Raw genomic sequence first — 18,809 nt, forward strand, 5'->3', positions numbered from 1 at the left:
ATATTGTGTAATGCCACAAAGTATGATGAGATAAGAGAAACACATGTGCAGTACTGATTATTGTACTGTGCTTTAGAATATTATGCAAATTATTCCTTTCTCTGATTTCCTTTATTATTGGATGTAAATGAGTCAGTGTAAATGTCATCAGTCATCAAATGTCAGATTTTATTGAGCAGATCTCACAATGATGTTCAGTGTTCACTTCAGAAGTAAAACTCAAACTGCACTTCTCTACATGATGCACAGCAGAGAATGGAAATGTTTTATAGGTTGTTAAGAACTGAAATGGTCATTAGCTGAATTTGCAGCATATTTACTGAGATTAAAAGCTTTTTCAATCTAAGCATTCTAACAGGATTCCAAGGTTGTCATAGCCGGGGGCGGTAATGGGGATAAGCTCCCACTATCTATAAAGTACCCCTATACGGCGTGCGTCTCAAATAGACCGTATTGGTCTCTTCAGCCACCAACGACGCTGTCTCAGTCAATCAGTCATGCCTCAAGATAAGAGCTAGGATACGTCATCCATGGTTAACACTGACCGACGGAGGCCTACTAATATAGGATCTCCTTATGGAGATCATCTTGACAATGCTTAAGTCCACTGAACTTGTGAGTGTTGTATAGCAGGGCTCAGAGTTAACTTTTTTACTTGGTAGCACCGGTGCTTCCAACTTCAAATATTTAGGAGCACCAAAAAGAATTTGGGAGCAACAGAAAAAATGTAGGAGCACCACCAAAAATCAATAAGCACCATTGCAAATTGTATTTTAAGGGATTTATTTTATTTTAAAATAACATAAATTAGGACCCACATCATTTAGGTAAAGAATGAGAAATTTCTCCTCATTTAATAAAAACTAACAACAATCACCAAGGATCATACAACACCGTAAAAGGGGCTCAGCTTCAAAAGAGCTTGAGAAGGTTTGTTTAGATAACTGCCATGATTATATAAGGACCTTCCTGTGCTCCTGGTGAACACACAATTTCCCTATCCAGGTTATGTATAGCTGCAGTAAAGAAAGCATATTGTTGTTCCTGATAACTGTCTCTATTTTCATGTCAAACTACAGTTTGAATGAGTGATCTCCTTTGTTCCCCTTCGGATGGGGAACGTCAATGCTATTAGTGGATTTGGACTATAAATCTATGAATGGGGATTTCGTTTCAGAAAAACAATTGTCTGGAAGAGTATGTAACGGGCCAATGAAATGCCAATATATTGGCAGCGTAAGCTTGCGCACCTGGAACTTATTGCCAATTATCTCCGCATAAAAGCACAGGTGGAGCAAGCACACGCTATCAATTTCGCTTCAGAGACTTCACAGCCTTCTGATTGAGTCGATGAGGGTTCCTCCTGCTTTCTACAGCAATTCGAGCGAACGAGAATTCTCCTGGTCCAGAGTGGGTACACGCTGCGGCAGACGGTCGAGCTGGGATTCTCCCTTGCTTGGCGTTCTTTGGGTCCGGTCCTCCAGAGCGGTGCGTGTAAGTTGCTTATTTTCTAAAAGAACAACACAGTCGTGCAGCACATCCTTTTCAGGATGGCGCTCCGACTGTGCATTTCTGGATGCGGTGGTTTCCTGTCTCTGGAGGATGGGCTTGATCACTGCGTTGTATGTATGTTTGGGGGTCCAACATGTTAATGCGATGCTCGCGGGCAGTCCATGTCGTCATTGCGATGCCATGACTAATGCGCAATTAAGATCGTGGCTAGCCCTTGCAAAGGGGCGAACCAACCCAGCTGTCCCCTGCTCTGCAGCGGGCACTCTGGCAGATCTGAGGGTTTCAGCAGGAGATAATCCGCCGCCCACGGGCTTGCGGACCTCCCGCTCCTCTAAGCGCTTCATCCAAGCTTCGGGCGGGGGAAGTGATCCGTCTAACCAGATGGTAGCCCTTACGCTCGATGACACTGGAGATCAGACGTCCGCCGCTGCATCGGAGGGTGGGCTTTCATTGTCCGATGATGATCCAGACCCGCTCGCCCCCTCCGGGCAGGTGAGCGCTGTCAAACGGATCCTGAAACGGACATGTTAGCCGTGCTTTCCTTGGCTGCTTCAGCCATGGGTTGGAGATGGTTTATCCCCCAGCTCCGCGGCCGGACCGACTAGATGGGTGCTACGTAGAGGACCAGAGGGTGAAGCCTTTGAAGCCTCTCATCCCCTTCTTCCCGGAGGTGCACAGTGGGCTCATGCAGTCTTGGAGGGCACTTTTTTTTCTGCCTGTGCTGCGTTTCCCTCTGCCCTCAGCACTCTTGATGGTGGAGCGGCCAGGGGGTATGTGACGATTCCTCAGGTTTAGCACGCTATTGTGGTCAATCTTTGTCCGCGTGGCGCCTCTTCTTGGTGGGGTCCGCCTCGTCTTCCGTCCAAAGCCTTTAAGTTATCTGCCTCCCTCGGAGCTAGATCTTACATGGCTGCGGGCCAGGCTGCTTTTGCCTTGCACGCGATGGCCACCTTCCAGCGCTACCAAGCGCAGGCGCTGGCCGAGCTGCGCGAGGGTGGGTCCAACCCAGGCTTGTGAACTTCACACCGCATCCGACTATGCTCTTCGGACCACTAAGTCTGCTGCGTGTGCGATGGGGAGGACGATGTCCACATTAGTGGTCCAGAAGCGCCACCTCTGGCTAAACTTGGCTGATATGCGCGAAGTCGACAAAGTCCGCTTTCTTGACTACCCCATATCCCAAGCTGGCCTGTTCGGCGAAACAGTCTGTGAATTCACCCAGGAATTCAAGGCGGTGAGAGAGCAGTCTGAGGCGATGGGTAATGTCACCTATCGGCGGGACGTAAGCCTGCTCCGCCCGCTGTACCATCCATGTCTCCTGCTCCTCGCCGAAGGCGCCCGCCTACGAGAGCTGCACCGCCCCCGCAAACACCTCTGGCAAAGCGAGATCTGCCAGTCTGAAATGCTATGCTTTCTAGCGCGCAGGTTCGATGCGTTTCGCCAGTGGCTCACGAGCGCTGGGAGGACAGTCTCCTTTCTCCCACCCCTCAAGCCTCCCCTCCAGAGTTTGGGTGCGGAGTGAGAGACAATCTCTCGCCTCCAGCTCTTCCGCGGGACCCTCACGCTTCCCGGATCAGCACACCCACTCCACGCTGCCCCACTATTGGTATGTCAGCGATTGTAGCGATGACTTCATTAGCGAGGGCTCTGCCTGCCTGGTTAGCGTGGGCCACCCCTTCGCGGTGGCTCATACGCACAATCAGACTCGGCTATGCGATTCAGTTCACGAAACGGCCCCCCAAGTTCACGGGTGTGTATTCATGTCAAACTACAGTTTGAATGGGTGATCTCCTATGCAGGCATCCGCATACTCAATTATCTCGACCACTGGCTGATTTTAGCACACTCTCGGAGCAATTGATTATGCACAGAGACAAGGTGCTCCGGCACCTCCACCTGTTGGGGTTTCAGGTCAACCGAGAAAAGAGCAAACTCGCCCCCTTGCAGAGGATCTCTTTTCTCAGGCTTCTGTAGGATCTCTGTCGCCGCGCCCTCAGCCCTTGGAACGACCCCTCGTTCCTACAGGCCAGAGTGCCTCTAGGACAGGTGTCCAGCCATGTTGTTGTTTCAACAGATGCTTCCAGCACGGGCTGGGGGGCTGTGCGTTGCGGGCATGCAGCTGCGGACCTGTGGAAAGGAACCCAGTTGCATGGGGGGTATTTGCTCTCGCCACAAACCTCCACGGGTGGTCCTTAGACGCGAGGAAGACTTAGGTAACCTACCGATTACGGTGGTTAATACCGTCACTCGGGCTAGAGCCCCCTCCTCGAGCGTGCCTATGCCCTGAAGTGAAGTCTATTCACTGAATGGTGCGTCTCTCACTGAGAAGACCCCCGAAATTTACCAGATCAGCGTTGTGCTTCTTATGCCAAGAGAAGCTAGAGCAGGCTGTCGCCCTCCACACTCAAGGTTACGTGGCTGCCATTTCCGCTCTCATGACGTGGTGGCTGGCAGCACCGACTGAACGCATAACCTCATCATCCAGTTCCTCAGAGGCACTAGGTGAATTAATCTCACCCGCCCCCCTCTCATGCCCTCTTAGGATCTCGCCCTCATTAACACTAGCCTGCGCCAGATCCCTTCGATCCTCGACTCAGTATCTTTAAGATTTCTGTCGCTGAAGACAGCTCTGCTGGTCGCGTTGATATCGATTAGAGGGTCGGGGACCTGGAGGCATTTTTCGGTCAGTGACTCGTGCCTGTAATTTGGGCTGGCTTACTCTCACATCCTGAGACCCCGCCTGGGATATGTGCCAAGGTTCCTACCACTCCGTTTTAATACCAGGTAGTGAGCCTGCAAGGAGGAGGAGGCAGACCCAGCCTTACTTATCCAGTTCGCGCTTTGCGTATTTATCTGGACCGCACTCAGAGCTTAGATCATCTGAGCAGCTCTTCGTCTGTTATGCAGTTGGCAGCAGGGAAGTGGCGTGTCGAAACAGAGTTGGCCCACTGGTTAGTGCATGCCATCTCTCTCGCTTATCAAAGCCAAGGTGAGCCGTGTTCCCCGAGAGTGCGTGCGCACTCCACTCGGAGCTTCGCATCCTCTTGGCCGCATGCACGCGGCGCCTTTCTAAAAGACATCTGTAGAGCTGCGGGCTGGGCGACACCTAATACATTTGCAAAGTTTTACTATCTGCGAGTGGAGCCGGTTTCCTCTGGGGTATTAGGTAACCCTTGGTGATTGAGGAAACAATTCGGTGGGGTGTTGAAACACGCTTGCTGCGGCATTCTCCCTAACACGGAGGTATTTTTTCCTTTTTATCTGTCAGTAAGTTCCCTTGTCAGGTGAGCCCTGCAGATTCCTCTGAGGCCCCCAGAACTAACTCAGCGGAGGAGTCACTTGCTGGCCCACTACGTTGTAGGTCTGCCCACTGGTCAGCCCGCGTTTTGGGTATCGGTGCCTGCTATGCGTGATCGCCACTGGGCGATCCTATATGCTTATTCAGCCTCGGTGCAGTTACCCCTCACGGGCGGACCCGTGTCTTCCCTCTCCGCTAACCATCCTATTACATGCATACTCCCCCTTTCAGGGCTAGTCCATATGTATTTTTTGCCAACATATCTCCCTATCCTCCCTATCAGGCCTGCACGCTTCCCAACGTACTGTCGTATTATTCCTAGAGTTATCTAGACGCTTGGGACTTCCCAAAAAAATATCTAAATCCGTAAAACTTCTGTTGAAGTGGGATAAGTAAGGGCCAGGGACCACGTTGGAAGACCGCGCCTCTCTTGATGCAGGAGCGCTTACGCTTGCTTGGCTATCCTCTCATCGGAGGCGTAGGAAAGGTGCAGTCATTATGGTGTTTTTCCATACTTTCTCCCATTCTTGGATTTATAGTCCAAATCCACTAATAGCATTGGAGTTCCCCTTCGGTTGGGGAACTTCAGTGCTATACAGTGGATTTGATTTTGAAAATCCAGGTATGGGAAGGATTCGGTTCAGAAGCCGCTTGTCTGAAAGAGTATTGAACGGGCCAATGAATGCAATGAATTGGCAGCGTAAGCTTGCACAGGTGTGCTTCATTGCCAATTAACTCTGCATATAAGCACAGGTGGAGCAAGCATTCAATATTTTTTTGCTTCAGATACTTTCTAATCGAGTCAATGAGGGTTCCTCCTGCTGTGATCCAGCGATTCCGAACGAGAGCATTCTCCCGGTCCAGAGTGTGTACAAGCAAGATGGTCCAGCTGGGTTTCTTCCTTGCCTGGCGTTCAAAAAGAGCAACACAGTCTTGCAGCAAGTCCTTTTCAGGATGGCGCTCCGACTGTGCGTTTCTGGATGCGATGGTTTCCTGTCCTCGGATGATGGGCACAGGCACTGCGTTGCATGCCTGGGGGGTCCAGCATGTTAATGCGCTGCTCGCGGGCAGTTCATGTCGTCATTGCGATGCCATGACTGTTGCGCTGTAAAGATCGCGGCTAGCCTTTGCAAAAGGGCGAACCACCCCAGTTGTCTCCTGCTCTGCAGCGGGCACCCGGGTAGATCTGAGGGTTCAGCGAGAGATAATCCGTCGCCCATGGGCCCGCGGACCTCCCGCTCCTCTAAGCGCTCCATCCAAGCTTCGGGCGGGGGAAGCGATCCGTCTAACAGATGGTAGCCCTTACGCACAATGACACCGAGACCAGACGTCCACCGCGGCATCGGAGGGTGGGCTTTCATTGTCCGATGATGATCCTGACCTGCTCGCCCCCTCCGGGCAGGTGAGCACTGTCAAAACGGATCCTGAAATGGACATGTTAGCCGTGCTTTTCCGGGCTGCTTCGGCTGTGGGGTGGAGATGGTTTATCCCTCAGCTCCGCGGCCGGACCGACTAGAGGGGTGTCCCCTTCTTCCCAGAGGTGCACAGTAGGCTCACACGGTCTTGAAGGGCACTTTTTTCTGCTCGTGCTGCATGTCCCTCCACCCTCACCACTCTTGGTGGTGGAGCGGCCAGGGGGTATGTGGCAATTCCTCAGGTTGAGTGCGCGATGGCGGTCAATCCGCGCGGCGCCTCTTGGCGGGGTCTGCCTCGTCTCCCATCCAAAGCCTGTAAGTTATCTGCCTCCCTCGGAGCTAGAGCTTACAAGGCTGCGGGCCAGGCTGCTTCCGACCTTGCATGCGATAACCACCTACCAGCGCTGGCCGAGCTGCACGAGGGTGGGTCCAACCCAGGCTTATGAGCTTCGCACCACCGCCGACTAAGCTCTTCGGACTACTTAGTCCGCTGCGTGTGCGTTGGGGAGGATGATGTCCACACTAGTGATCCAGGAGCGCCACCCCCGGCTGATATGGGCAAAGTCGACAAAGTCCGCTTTCTTGACTTCCCCATATCCCAAGCTGGCATGTTCGGCGACACCATCTGTGAATTCACCCAGGAATTCGAGGCGGTGAGAGAGCAATCTGATGAGTGATGTCTTATCGGCGGTCCGTAAGCCCGCTCCGCCCGCCGTGCCATTCATACCTGCTCCTCACCAAAGGCGCCCGCCTACGAGAGATGCACCGCCCCCGCCTCTGGCGAAGCGAGCGCGTCGGGCACCTCAGAAGCAGGCAGCCCCCTCTGCCCAGAACGCCGCTAAGTCCGGCAACGGACCGCGAAACGTTCTTGGGACAGGTCATCTGGAGAAGAGGGAACTTGCTCTTTCTCCCCTGGAGGGCGGGGCCCCATTTCCAACGGCACTTTTTACTGCCATGAAAACATCAATGAAAGAGCATTTTTCCCTTCCCCGGATGTGACAGCACGAACCTTGCCAGTCCGGGATGCGCTGCCTTCCGGCTCGCAGGTTCTACGTGCTTCGCCAGTGGCTCACGAGCGCTGGAGGGACAGTCTTCTTTCCCTCAGCCCTCTAGCCCCCTCTCCGGAGTCTGGGTGCGGAGCCAGAGCGAATCGCTCTCCTCCAGCTCTTCCGCGGGACCCTCATGCTTCCCGGATCAGCACACCCACTTCGCGCTGCCCCACCGCTGGTATGTCAGCGATTGTAGCGATGACTTCATTAGCGAGGGCTCTGCCTGCCCGGTGGCTCATACGCACAATCAGACTCGGTTACGCGATTCAGTTCACGAAGCGGCCCCCCAAGTTCACGGGCATGTATTTCACCAAGGTCAACCCCCTGTTCGCCCCTGTCTTGCGAGAGGAGATTGCTGCCCCCCTGGCGAAGGGTGCAATTGAGCCAGTTCCTCCAGCCGAGATAGAGAGTGGGTTTTTCTGCTCATACCTCATCGTACCCAAAAAGAGCGGTGGGTCACGACCAATCCCTCTGCGCGTTTTGAACCACTGTCTGCACAAGCTGCCATTCAGAATACTCACACAGAGGCGCATTCTCCAATGCGTTCGTCCTCGGGATTGGTTTGGAGCCATAGACCTGAAGGACGCGTACTCCATGTCTCCATTCTTCCACGCCACCGCCAGTTTCTGCGGTTTGCGTTCGAAGGTCGAGCGTGGCAATACAAGGTCCTCCCCTTCGTGCTCTCTCTGTCTCTGCGGGTCTTCACCAAACTCGCGGAGGGTGCCTTAGCGCCCCTTCGGCTCGCGGGCATCCGCATACTCAGTTATCTCGACGACTGGCTGATTTTAGCCCACTCACGGGAGCAATTGATTATTCACAGAGACAAGGTGCTTCGTCATCTCCGCCTACTGGGGCTTCAGGTCAACCGAGAAAAGAGCAAACTCGCCCCCGTGCAGAGGATCTCTTTTCTCGGGATGGAGCTGGACTCAGTCACCAAGGTCTCTGAGGAACGCGCTCGCTTGTTGCTGAACTGTCTGAGAGAGCTTGACAGCAAACTAGTGGTCCCACTGAAGTTCTTTCAGAGGCTCCTGGGGCATATGGCATCCGCAGCCGCCATCACGCCGCTCGGATTGCTCCATATGAGACCACTCCGGCACTGGCTTCACGATCGAGTCCCAAGACGCGCATGGCACACACCGAGTATCTGTTACTGCGCTGTGTCACCACGCCCTCAGCCCTTGGAACGACCCCTCGTTCCTACACGCCTGTTTGCCTCTAGGACAGGCGTCCAGTCAGGTTGTTGTTTCAACGGATGCTTCCAACACGGGTTGGGGGGCCGTGTGTCGCAGGCATGCAGCTGCGGGCCTGTGGAAGGGTGCCCAGTTGCATTGGGATATATATCGCCTAGAGCTGTTGGCAGTGTTCCTCGCTCTCCACTGCTTTTTACCGGTGCTGGAGCAGCAACACGTGCTGGTCAAGAAGAACAGTACGGCGACGGCGTATATCAACCGGATGGGGGGTATGCGTTCTCTCCGCATGTCTCAGCTCGCCCGCTGCTGCTCCTCTGGAGTCACCCGCGGCTGAAATCGCTGCACGCCATTCACGTTCCAGGCACGCTCAACCATGCAGCCGATGTGCTCTCACGGCAGCTGTTACGCCCTGGAGAATGGAGACTCCACCCCGAGTCTGTCCAGCTGATATGGGCGCGATTCGGGGAGGCCCTGATCGATCTGTTGCTTCCTTCGAGAACGCTCATTGCCAGTTGTTTTTTTCCCTGACCGAGTGCTCTCTCGGCACGGATGCACTGGCCCACAGCTGGCCTCGGGGCATGCGCAAATATGTGTTTCCCCCAGTGAGCCTGCTTGCGCAGTTTCTGTGCAAGGTCAGGGAGGACAAGGAACAGGTTCTGTTAGTTGCGCCCCTCTGGCCCAACCGGATCTGGATATCAGAGCTCTCCCTCCTCGCGACGGCCTTCCCCTGGTAGATCCCTTTGAGAGAGGACCTACTCTCTCAGGGACAGGGCACCATCTGGCACCCTCGCCCCGATCTTTGGAATCTCCACGTGTGGTCCCTAGACGCATGAATGACTTAGGTAACCTACCGAGTGCGTTGGTTAATACCATCACTCAGGCTAGAGCCCCCTCCACGAGGCGCGCCTACGTCCTGAAGTGGAGTCTATTCACTGAATGGTGCGTCTCTTGCAGAGAAGACCCCCGAAATTGCCAGATCAGTATTGTGCTCTCTTTCCTCCAAGAGAAGCTGGACAGCAGGCTGTCGTCCTCCACTCTCAAGGTTTACGTGGCCGCCATCTCCGCTTATCATAACGCGGTAGCTGGCGGCATTGTGGGAAAGCACAACCTCATCATCCGGTTCCTCAGGGGTGCTAGGCGAATTAATCCATCCCGCCCCCCTCTTATGTCCTCTTGGGGTGGCCTCCATCAAGAGGGTCGTGGACCTGGAGGCATTTTCGGTCAGTGACTCGTGCTTGGAATTCGGGCCGGACAACTCTCACGTTATCCTGAGACCCCGCCCCAGTTATGTGCCCAAGGTTCCTACCACCCCCTTTAGAGATCAGGTAGTGAACCTGCAAGCGCTGCCCCCGGAGGAGGCAGACCCAGCCCTTTCCTTACTCTGTCCAGTTTGCGTCCTGCGCATTTATGTGGACCGTACTCAGAACTTTAGATCATCTGAGCAGCTCTTTGTCTGTTATGGCGGTCGGCAGCAGGGAAGTGGGATAATCCCACTGGATTGTGGATGCCATTTCACTTGCTTATTCGAGCAGGGGTGAGCCGTGTCCCCCGGGAGTGCGTGCACACTCCACTCGGAGCGTTGCATCCTCTTGGGCGCGTGCACGTGGCGCCTCTCTAACAGACATTGTAGAGCTGCGGGCTGGGCGACACCCAACACATTTGCAAGGTTACAGTCTGCGAGTGGAGCTGGTTTCCTCAAGGGTATTAGGTAACCCTTTGGTGATTGAGGAACAACTCGGTAGGGTGTTAAAACACGCTTGCTGCGCCATTCTCCCTAACACGAAGGTACGTGCGCCTTTTATCTTTCAGTAAAGTTCCCCGTCAGGTGAACCCTGCAGATTCCTCCGTGGCCCCCAGCATTGACTCAGCAGACGAGTCACCTGCTGGCCCACTACGTTATAGGTCTGCCCACTGGTCAGCCCGCGTTTTTGGGTATAGGTGCCTGCTATGCGTGATCCCCACTAGGCGATCCCATATGCTTATTCCGCCACTGTTAAGAACCGTAGCTCAGATCCAGCTCAGATCCAGTAACCTTGATTTTCAAAATCAAATCCACTGAATAGCACTGAAATTCCCTAACCAATGGGGAACGTTCGAGGTTTCAGAAGTTACATACTCTTTAAGACCATTGGCTTTCTGAAACGAAGTCTCCCATTCATGGATTTATAGTCCAAATCCACTAATAGCATTTCCGTTCCCCGAGGGTTACTTTAGTAACCAGAGCGTTCTCCATGCTATATTCTTTAAAGACTAGTATTGTCATTTAATTGTAGGAAAATATATTAGTAATAAAGGATATCTGTAAAATTCACATTTGTATCTGTAGTTTACAGGTGACTGTGTGTTAGTTACGTATGTCTGTCAGACTAACGTGATGTGGACTGTGTGTGTGTGTGTGTGTGTGTGTGTGTGTGTGTGTGTGTGTGTGTTTGTAGATTGTCCGGCTGTATGGTGACAGAGGAAGGCTGTGGTTTTCTGTCTTCAGCTCTGACTTCAAACCCTTCACACCTGAGAGAGCTGGATCTGAGCTACAATCATCCAGGAGATTCAGGAGTCAAGCTGCTCTCTCAACAACTGGAGGATCCAAACTACACACTGGACAAACTCAAGTATGTGGAGGAGCATATAGATGTTTAATTTAGATGATTTCTCTGTAGAGGCAGGTTCCAGCTCAACACAACTATGGGGAATGTAAAAGAAGGTGCAGGAGTATAGACATAAAGTGCATTAAACAGTGAGTATGATGCCTTATTTCCCCTGAGTGGTACAGTACAGTACAATTCAGGACGGGTAACCTTAACAGTGTTGGGAGTAATGCGTAACAAAAGTAATGTATTATAGTAGTATTATTACGTTTTCCTGTAACGCAGTAGTGTAAGGCATTACTAATAAATTTTCAGTAATATTTTTCTTGTGCATGTTCAGTAACGCGTGCATTACAACAAACTTTTCGCCTGTAAGACATTAACAAATAAAAAATTTCAGCCTCTGAGCTCCACGTTCGTGCGAATGATCTGCTCTTGCTCCGTCAGATGATGTAGACTCACAATCTGTGCCTTGTTTCCTCTTCCTTTCGTTCTGTTGCTCTCCAGAGATCCTCCTGTTTAATTGTTATCCCAAGAATGTTGATATGGTTTATATATTGCTACACTATTTACCTACAGGTTAAGATTAATACTGTAATAAATACTAGTGTTTTTGAGTGTTAGGTATACTGCCTATGTTTTAGGCTAGTATTATTTACAACTTGTTAATGAATGCTTCAGCATTCTGTAATATTAGGTGAACTGATTTAGTGAACTGATAAAATAAAATACAGAGTGTAGTTTTACTACAGTAAAGTGTGGTGAATTGTAGTATAATATACCCTTTATTGTTGTAATGAGGAGACTGACACGGAGGGATCCATTATGCAGTATTTATTAATCACAACTTCACTCAAACACACAATATGCACCTGGGTGCACACACACATCCACAGTAGTAGTAATGGTTTCAAGAATGACGGTGAACAGACACAGAGTGAGTTACCAGGCATGAGTAGAGAGCAGTGAGCGTGAATCAGAGTCCGTGTATCAGGCTTGCGTCAAGGGCAGGCAGCGAGAATCAGAGTCCGTGTATCAGGCGTGGGTCGTGGGCAGGCAGAAGGCAAAGCAAAGTAAGAGACAGACTGGAGTCGTACACAAGAGATCAGGCTGGATATAACGCTCAGTAATGCTGGCCGGGGCTGAACAAGACTTCGCACTGACTGAGTGTGTGAGTGCGGCTTATATGAGGTACGTGGGTCGTTAACATGATTCAGATCAGGTGTATGCGCAATCAGTGTAGATGGATGATGTCATGCTAAAAGTCCGGAGATGGCGGCCTCTGCTGGCCAGCGAGGGGAATGACCGGGACCGAGTCGGTGACAATTGTAAAAGAAAAACTACAGAACTGGATCATTTGTTTATATTACACTTGTTGTGTTACCATAGCAACTATAGTATTACTGATTAATTGAAGGATTTACTGTAGTACAGTTCAAAACACTGTACATGCCAATATGTGTATTCAGGGGCCCTGTGGAACAGCTTCTCAAAATGAAGAGGATGACAGGGAAAATGTCCTCCACAATCTCATCAACAATGTAGAAGCCAGCAGACACTAGTTCACTTTATTTTAGTTGCCATGATAAAATGTGATTGATAATGAGATTTATTTGAAGAGTGAATAGTACAGTAGGCTATAATACCTTATCAAGTGTTGCTATTAGTTACATTTCTGCTTGCATTAGTTTTTATTTTTGTTTAAATGTTTTATTTGATTACTATGTTGCACCTAATGGGTGTTTAATAAATGTTTTTAAAATAAAATGTAATCTTTACATTCGACTTTCTCTGTCATTAAGTGTTTGAAACTGGATCTCATCATATAACATGCAGCCAAAAATGTTGGTTTATTAGATTTACAATGTAATATGTAAGTCTATTTTGGTTATTGTTAATAAATAGTGATCTAATATAAATCATATCAAAAAGCACGAATAGAAGAGGGAACACAAGACCGAGATTGTGAGTCCTGAATTGAAAGTGAATACAATAATGGCAACAATAAGAAAATAAATAAATCTGCATTTTGTCATGGCATAAATAATAATAATAATAACTAATAATTCCTTACATTTATATAGCGCTTTTCTGGCCACTCAAAGCACTTTACACAATGGGGGGGGGGGATCTTCTCATCCTCCACCAGTGTACAGCATCCACCTGGATGACGCGACGGCAGCCATTTTGCGCCAGACCGCACACCTGATAGGTGGAGAGGAGACAGAGTGATGAAGCCAATTATGATATGGGGATGGTTAGGAGGCCATGATGGACAGAGGCCAGTGGGCAGATTTGGCCCCTGATTAAACCCCTGCTCTTATTAAAGGACATCCTGGGAGTATTAATGGTTTCACGTCTCATCCGAAAGACGGCGCTCACTGAGCAGTATAAAGTCCCCGTCACTATACTGGGGCATTAGGACTCACACAGACCACAGGTTGAGCACCCCCTGCTGGCCTCACTAACACCACTTCCGGCAGCAACCTAGCTTTCCCATGTGGTCTCCCATCCAGGTACTGACCGGGCGCAGCCCTGCTTAGCTTCAGTGGGCGACCATGTGAGAGTTGCAGAGAGCTAGCTGCCGGCATTGAAGTTTACATATAGGTTTGTCGTGGCTAATATGAATATAGTCTAGCTATTCACAGATATTGCCAGATAATTACTTTACCTCTACCATACTTTTAACAGACTTAGATCAGTTGTGTATCTGATTTTTGTCCTTTCTTGCATTGTCTTGAGCCTTCACTTTGCCAGTAATATACTATATTGTTAGTAGCCTGGACAGGTCACAGTCATTATCCTACATCATACCGCTTTCTACTGGATGTAAAATGCTCTGCAGTACATTTAGTCATTTTATAATGTCAAGTTCTAATTCGGTAGTTATTTTGGGGAAAGTAACTAAAAAGTAAGATAAGAGTAATGTTACATATTACAATTCTGAGACAGTAATATAGTAATGTAAGGGATTACTTTAAAATAACAGTAATAAGTCATCTGTAATGTATTACAGTTTGGAAGTAACTTGCACAACACTGCACCTTAATCAGGCTTGTGTCTCCACTGCTGAACGGTACCAATGGTGTCCTTCTGGTCGACGTGTTGTCACTGAGGTTTATTGTCATTAAAGCAGAAGGCCAGATTGATGTTCTGCACCTCAGAGTTCATCATTGTGTACAATAAGGAGCCTTAACTGCTTCATTCAGGGCGTGCTTCAGGTGTAATGATGTAGTGCAGTTCTATAATGTGCATGTATGATGAAGCCGCTCATAATATGTAAGATTATGAAATCTCTTTGAATGCGTGCGCTTTTTCCGCTCTCACATTTGCATGTCATGACCATGTGCACTCTATGTACATTTGTTATTATCCTCTGCAAGTCATCTGTCCTGACGTCTTCATTTATTCAGTGCTACAGTCTATAGCACTTCAATGTAATACCTGAAATTGTCCTGAAATTATTTAGATGATAATACCAATTTATAGAAATATGTTTTATAATTAATTAAAACTATTAAAAGTAGGAACTACCCTGAAGGAAAGGGAAAGTGATGAACTCTTTTTAGCGATGTATGGTAATTTTATTAGGGTAGAATGTTAAAGTTTATTTGGCTGCTCAATTCAGCTGGACTTTATATTTTTACAATTGGAATTATTGAATGACTTGTAGTATATTCATCATGTGGTATAAAGAGTCTTCTTTTTTGTCCTCAGCTGGTTAAATTAGGCTGTCCAGTCTCCATGTTCAGTCCTTTACTTCCACTTCATCTGTTCAGCTGAGGCAACAGAACCAACCTCGTGACATCAGACACAGTTATATTCCAAGATGGCAGTGCCCTAGCTCTAAAAGTTATAGTAAAACATGCCGTTTTCTGCTAAATGGTCTCATTAATGGAGTTTGTTGTATATTTTTTTCACTAAAGAGGAATCCAGTGTACAATCCAGTGAGTGCTTCACTTCCTCTTTAATTAGTAAGTCAGAATTTTAATCAGCTCTTTAAACTCTTTTAGAAAATTGACATAGGGTCCTGGCGGTCTATATATGATGATTAAAGCCAGAGATAACAGGCTTTTGCATAATATTTGGAAGCATAACATGAAACACCAACACTTCAATAAAGTAAAACATAAGTGAGTTTCTCTGATTAACATTAAGGAAATCACTAAAGATTGATGCAACTCCACCACCACGACCAGTTTGATGAGCCTCATGTTAGAGGTCTGCATCATGACGGGAGCGGGCTGTCTAGCAATATTGCGGATATTGCTATGCGAATGAGAGAGAGAGAGAGCGAGCTTTGCCTGTGTGTGTGCTTGATGCTTGTGTGTGTGTATGTTAGTGCGCGCGCGCGAATGAGAGAGAGAGAGCTTTCCCAGATAGTAAAATACACTTGGGCCAGTTCCGGCTAGATTCTCGCCTGCCTTAGACTTACTACTCAGCCCGGCTCCGGCTGCCGGACTCCGGATGCTTGTGTACTCACTGCCCGATTCCGGCCCGAATCAATCGGCCAGATGCGGCGGCCGTAAGCGAGCCGACGCTGCCGCATCCGCGCCGGAATCGGCCCAAGAGTAATGTGCGCTGCAGAGCTGGCGCGATTCAGTATTTATATAGCTTTATATAAAACCTTTTGGTATTACATTGGTACTTGATACATGGTATAACAAGCCTTTGAGTTGATATAACAGCAAACGCCTGTGTATCTGCTTGGGGCTTGTGTGTGTGTTAGTGCGCGTGCGTGCGAATGAGAGAGAGAGAGATTTGTCTGTGTGTGTGCTTGGTGCTGTGTGTGTGTGTGTGTTTATACAGACAGCTTGGCTGTTTGGACTGTATAGCTGGGGGATTTTCGGTTTTGTTCTCCCCCGCTCTTTAGTGGGATCGGGCGCGTGGCCAGAAAACGGGGCGGGTCGGGCAGCGGGACAATAAATTCTTAATATAAGCGGGAGCGGTCGGGTTCGGGCTAAAACCTGGCGGGTGCGGGCGGGAGCGGGATTCAAATTTTAGTCCCGCGCAGATCTCTACCTCATGTTTATATAAGAATCCTGGAGGAGTTGCTTCATTTAAGCTAATATAGTCCTTCTGTTTCAGCCAGGTTTCAGTGAGACAGAGTGTGTTAAGATTATTGTCTGTCTTTATTTCATTTATTCAATTCAATTCAATTCAGCTTTATTTGTATAGCGCTTTTACAATGTAGATTGTGTCAAAGCAGCTTCACATAAATGGTCATAGTAACTGGAACAGTGTGGTTCAGTTTTTAATGTTTACGTTCAGTTCAGCTCAGTTCAGCTCAGTTCAGTGTGATTTAATCATTACTTAGAGTTCAAACAATGAAGAGCAAATTCATCGATGCGTAGCTCTACCAATCCTGAACCATGCGAGCCAGTGGCGACAGCGGAAAGGGAAAAAAAACTTCACCTGATTTGAAAACTTCCGCTGGCCAAAAGTCTTGTGCAGAGCTTCAGTCACCACGGTGGAGGCTGGAAGCTGGCCTCAGCTAAGACTCGTCTGTCCCTGGAGCATCGCTGGAATCAGACTCATGTTCTCCACTCCCCATGACCATCAGCGCAGCAGCAGCTCAGAATACGGCCTGGTCCTGGATATGGAAACCTTGGGATCATCTCGTCGCTGGTCTTGGATCCAATCAGTGACTCCGCATAATCTGAGGACCTCGGGATGAGTATCCCCAGGTGAAAATGGAGAATAAAGAGTATAATTAGCGTAGCTGCTGTTTATAGTGTATATAAGCAAGATGCAGAAGCCTGTGTGGAACCCGCTAGGTGATGCATTGAGTGTATGCTTTACTAAACAGATAAGTCTTTAATCTAGTTTTGAACTGGGAGAGTGTGTCTGAGCCTCGGACGTTATCAGGAAGGCTATTCCAGAGTGTAGGAGCCATGAAAGAGAAGGCCTCCTTTACTCGACTTTGCTATTCTAGGCACTACCAGAAGCCCTGAGTTTTAATCTCTTAAAGAGCAAGTTGGATTGTAGCGAGACAGAAGGTTGGTTAGATAAACAGGAGCTAGATTATTTAGAGCTTTATAGGTGAGAAGTAATATTTTAAATTCAATACGAAACTGAACAGAGGGCAGTGTAAGGAGGATAAAATTGGGGTGATATGATCATATTTTCTAGACCTGGTAAGAACTCTGGCTGCTGCATTTTGTACTAGCTGAAGTTTGTTAATAGAGGATGCTGGGCAGCCAGCAAATAGAGCATTACAGTAATCCAGCCTCGAAGTTATAAAAACATGGAATAGCTTTTCTGCATCAGAGATGGATAGCATACCTCGTAATTTATGATAAGTGCTTTAGCTGCTAGTGACCAGGGGCCTCATGTATCAACACTGCGTATGCACAAAAACTTTGCGTATGCCAGGTTTCACGCTCACGTTTGGATTTACTAACAATAAAATGAACATGAAAATGTGTGCAGGTCCACGCCAACTTCATGTCTGGTGTACGTGAATTTCTTATGAGACGGGTTCATCTAGCAGGTTTATAAGGTTTCCATATAATGCAGTTGACCATCCAAACATTAAAACGCAATATGCAGCGGTCGCCGGTTTTCCCAATGTAATCTGAGCGATCTACTGCACACACATGGATATAAAGGCACCATCTGAAGATGAATTTGCATGCTTGAATCAGAAACATTTCCATTCAATAAATGTGCAAATAATATGTGATGCTCAAATGCGCTTAACATAATACACACACTTAATAATAATTCATACTTGTGTTCCTTGTGATGAAGAGTAGGCAAAATCTGATATGCAGTGGGGGAAAACAGAAGAATGAGTTCATCAGACACTGGATTCAAACTAGGTTCACAATCAAACATCTCAAAACATGTTGCCATTTCATGAGCTACGCCAATCACACTGCTGTTTGCCGCTCAGTTTAGTTATGTTGTCTCTGCCAATCAAACAGTAATGGGTGGAAATCACTCAACTAGCTCATTCCAACGAGGTGTGCTATTTGCACTTAGCCTAAATAGACACTACAAAATTGTACACCTTTACATCGGACCATTTCTTTTTTAATTCACTCTCAGTGCGATGTTTAGACCCCACTGTGTTACCCCTGTGTTAACCGCATCAGCTAAACTCTCCCCACTCTATTATTTTCTTTTGTTGTTAATTCCGGAGGACAAATTTGCAAATAACACCACTTTTCTCCGCTTTACCTCCGAAAGCAGCACCTCCAATTTACATTCTGTTCAAAGTTTCTCTTCTTGCTTGTGTTTGCCATTGCTTTTTCATTGGGTTTTTGGCAAAGTGGAGTCATTAGCATATTCATACGGGGGAGGAGGCAGGGAGGGGTTTTGTGCTCGTGCATGTTGTGCTCAGTTTTACGTTCATTCGTATGTACAAAATAATATGCGTGAGATTCGGCGTACGCAGTAAAAAATTCAGATGTATGAAACACTGCGTACGCCAAATTTACAGCGAATTAACAGCGAATTTACACACATTTACAGCTTTGTGCATACGCAATGTTTTAGTATGATTTCCACGCAAGTCTTCGTACATGAGGCCCCTAATGTTTAGGAGACTGAGCTTTAAAGAGCCCATATTATACATGAAATAGGGTCATATCTTGGTTGTAAGGGTCTCCAACAACAGTCTAATATGCATGCAAGGTCAAAAAACACTTTCATGGTCTCATAATCTGCATTTATTTTTACCTAATTATCCCAGCGACTCCCGTAAGAATCGTCCAGTGATTCATTTGTTCCCAAACCCCTCCTTAGCGTGAAGC

At 48.3% G+C, this 18,809-nt stretch overlaps 2 protein-coding genes across 3 annotated transcripts in view; one reads left to right on the forward strand and one right to left on the reverse strand.

Moving 5' to 3' along the window:
• LOC110439461 (uncharacterized) overlaps positions 1-18,809 on the reverse strand; it is a 1,085,403-nt gene that overhangs the window by 979,121 nt on the left and 87,473 nt on the right. The window lies entirely within an intron of this gene.
• LOC137490922 (protein NLRC3) overlaps positions 1-18,809 on the forward strand; it is a 59,448-nt gene that overhangs the window by 24,517 nt on the left and 16,122 nt on the right. For both annotated transcript variants that reach the window (XM_073947450.1, XM_068219915.1), the window contains one exon: positions 10,900-11,073. In XM_073947450.1, the coding sequence (XP_073803551.1) occupies positions 10,900-11,073 (174 nt within the window). The remainder of the gene's footprint in view (positions 1-10,899; positions 11,074-18,809) is intronic.

The sequence above is a fragment of the Danio rerio genome, chromosome 4, assembly GCF_049306965.1.
Source record: "Danio rerio strain Tuebingen ecotype United States chromosome 4, GRCz12tu, whole genome shotgun sequence".
In the NCBI taxonomy this organism is placed as follows: domain Eukaryota; kingdom Metazoa; phylum Chordata; class Actinopteri; order Cypriniformes; family Danionidae; genus Danio; species Danio rerio.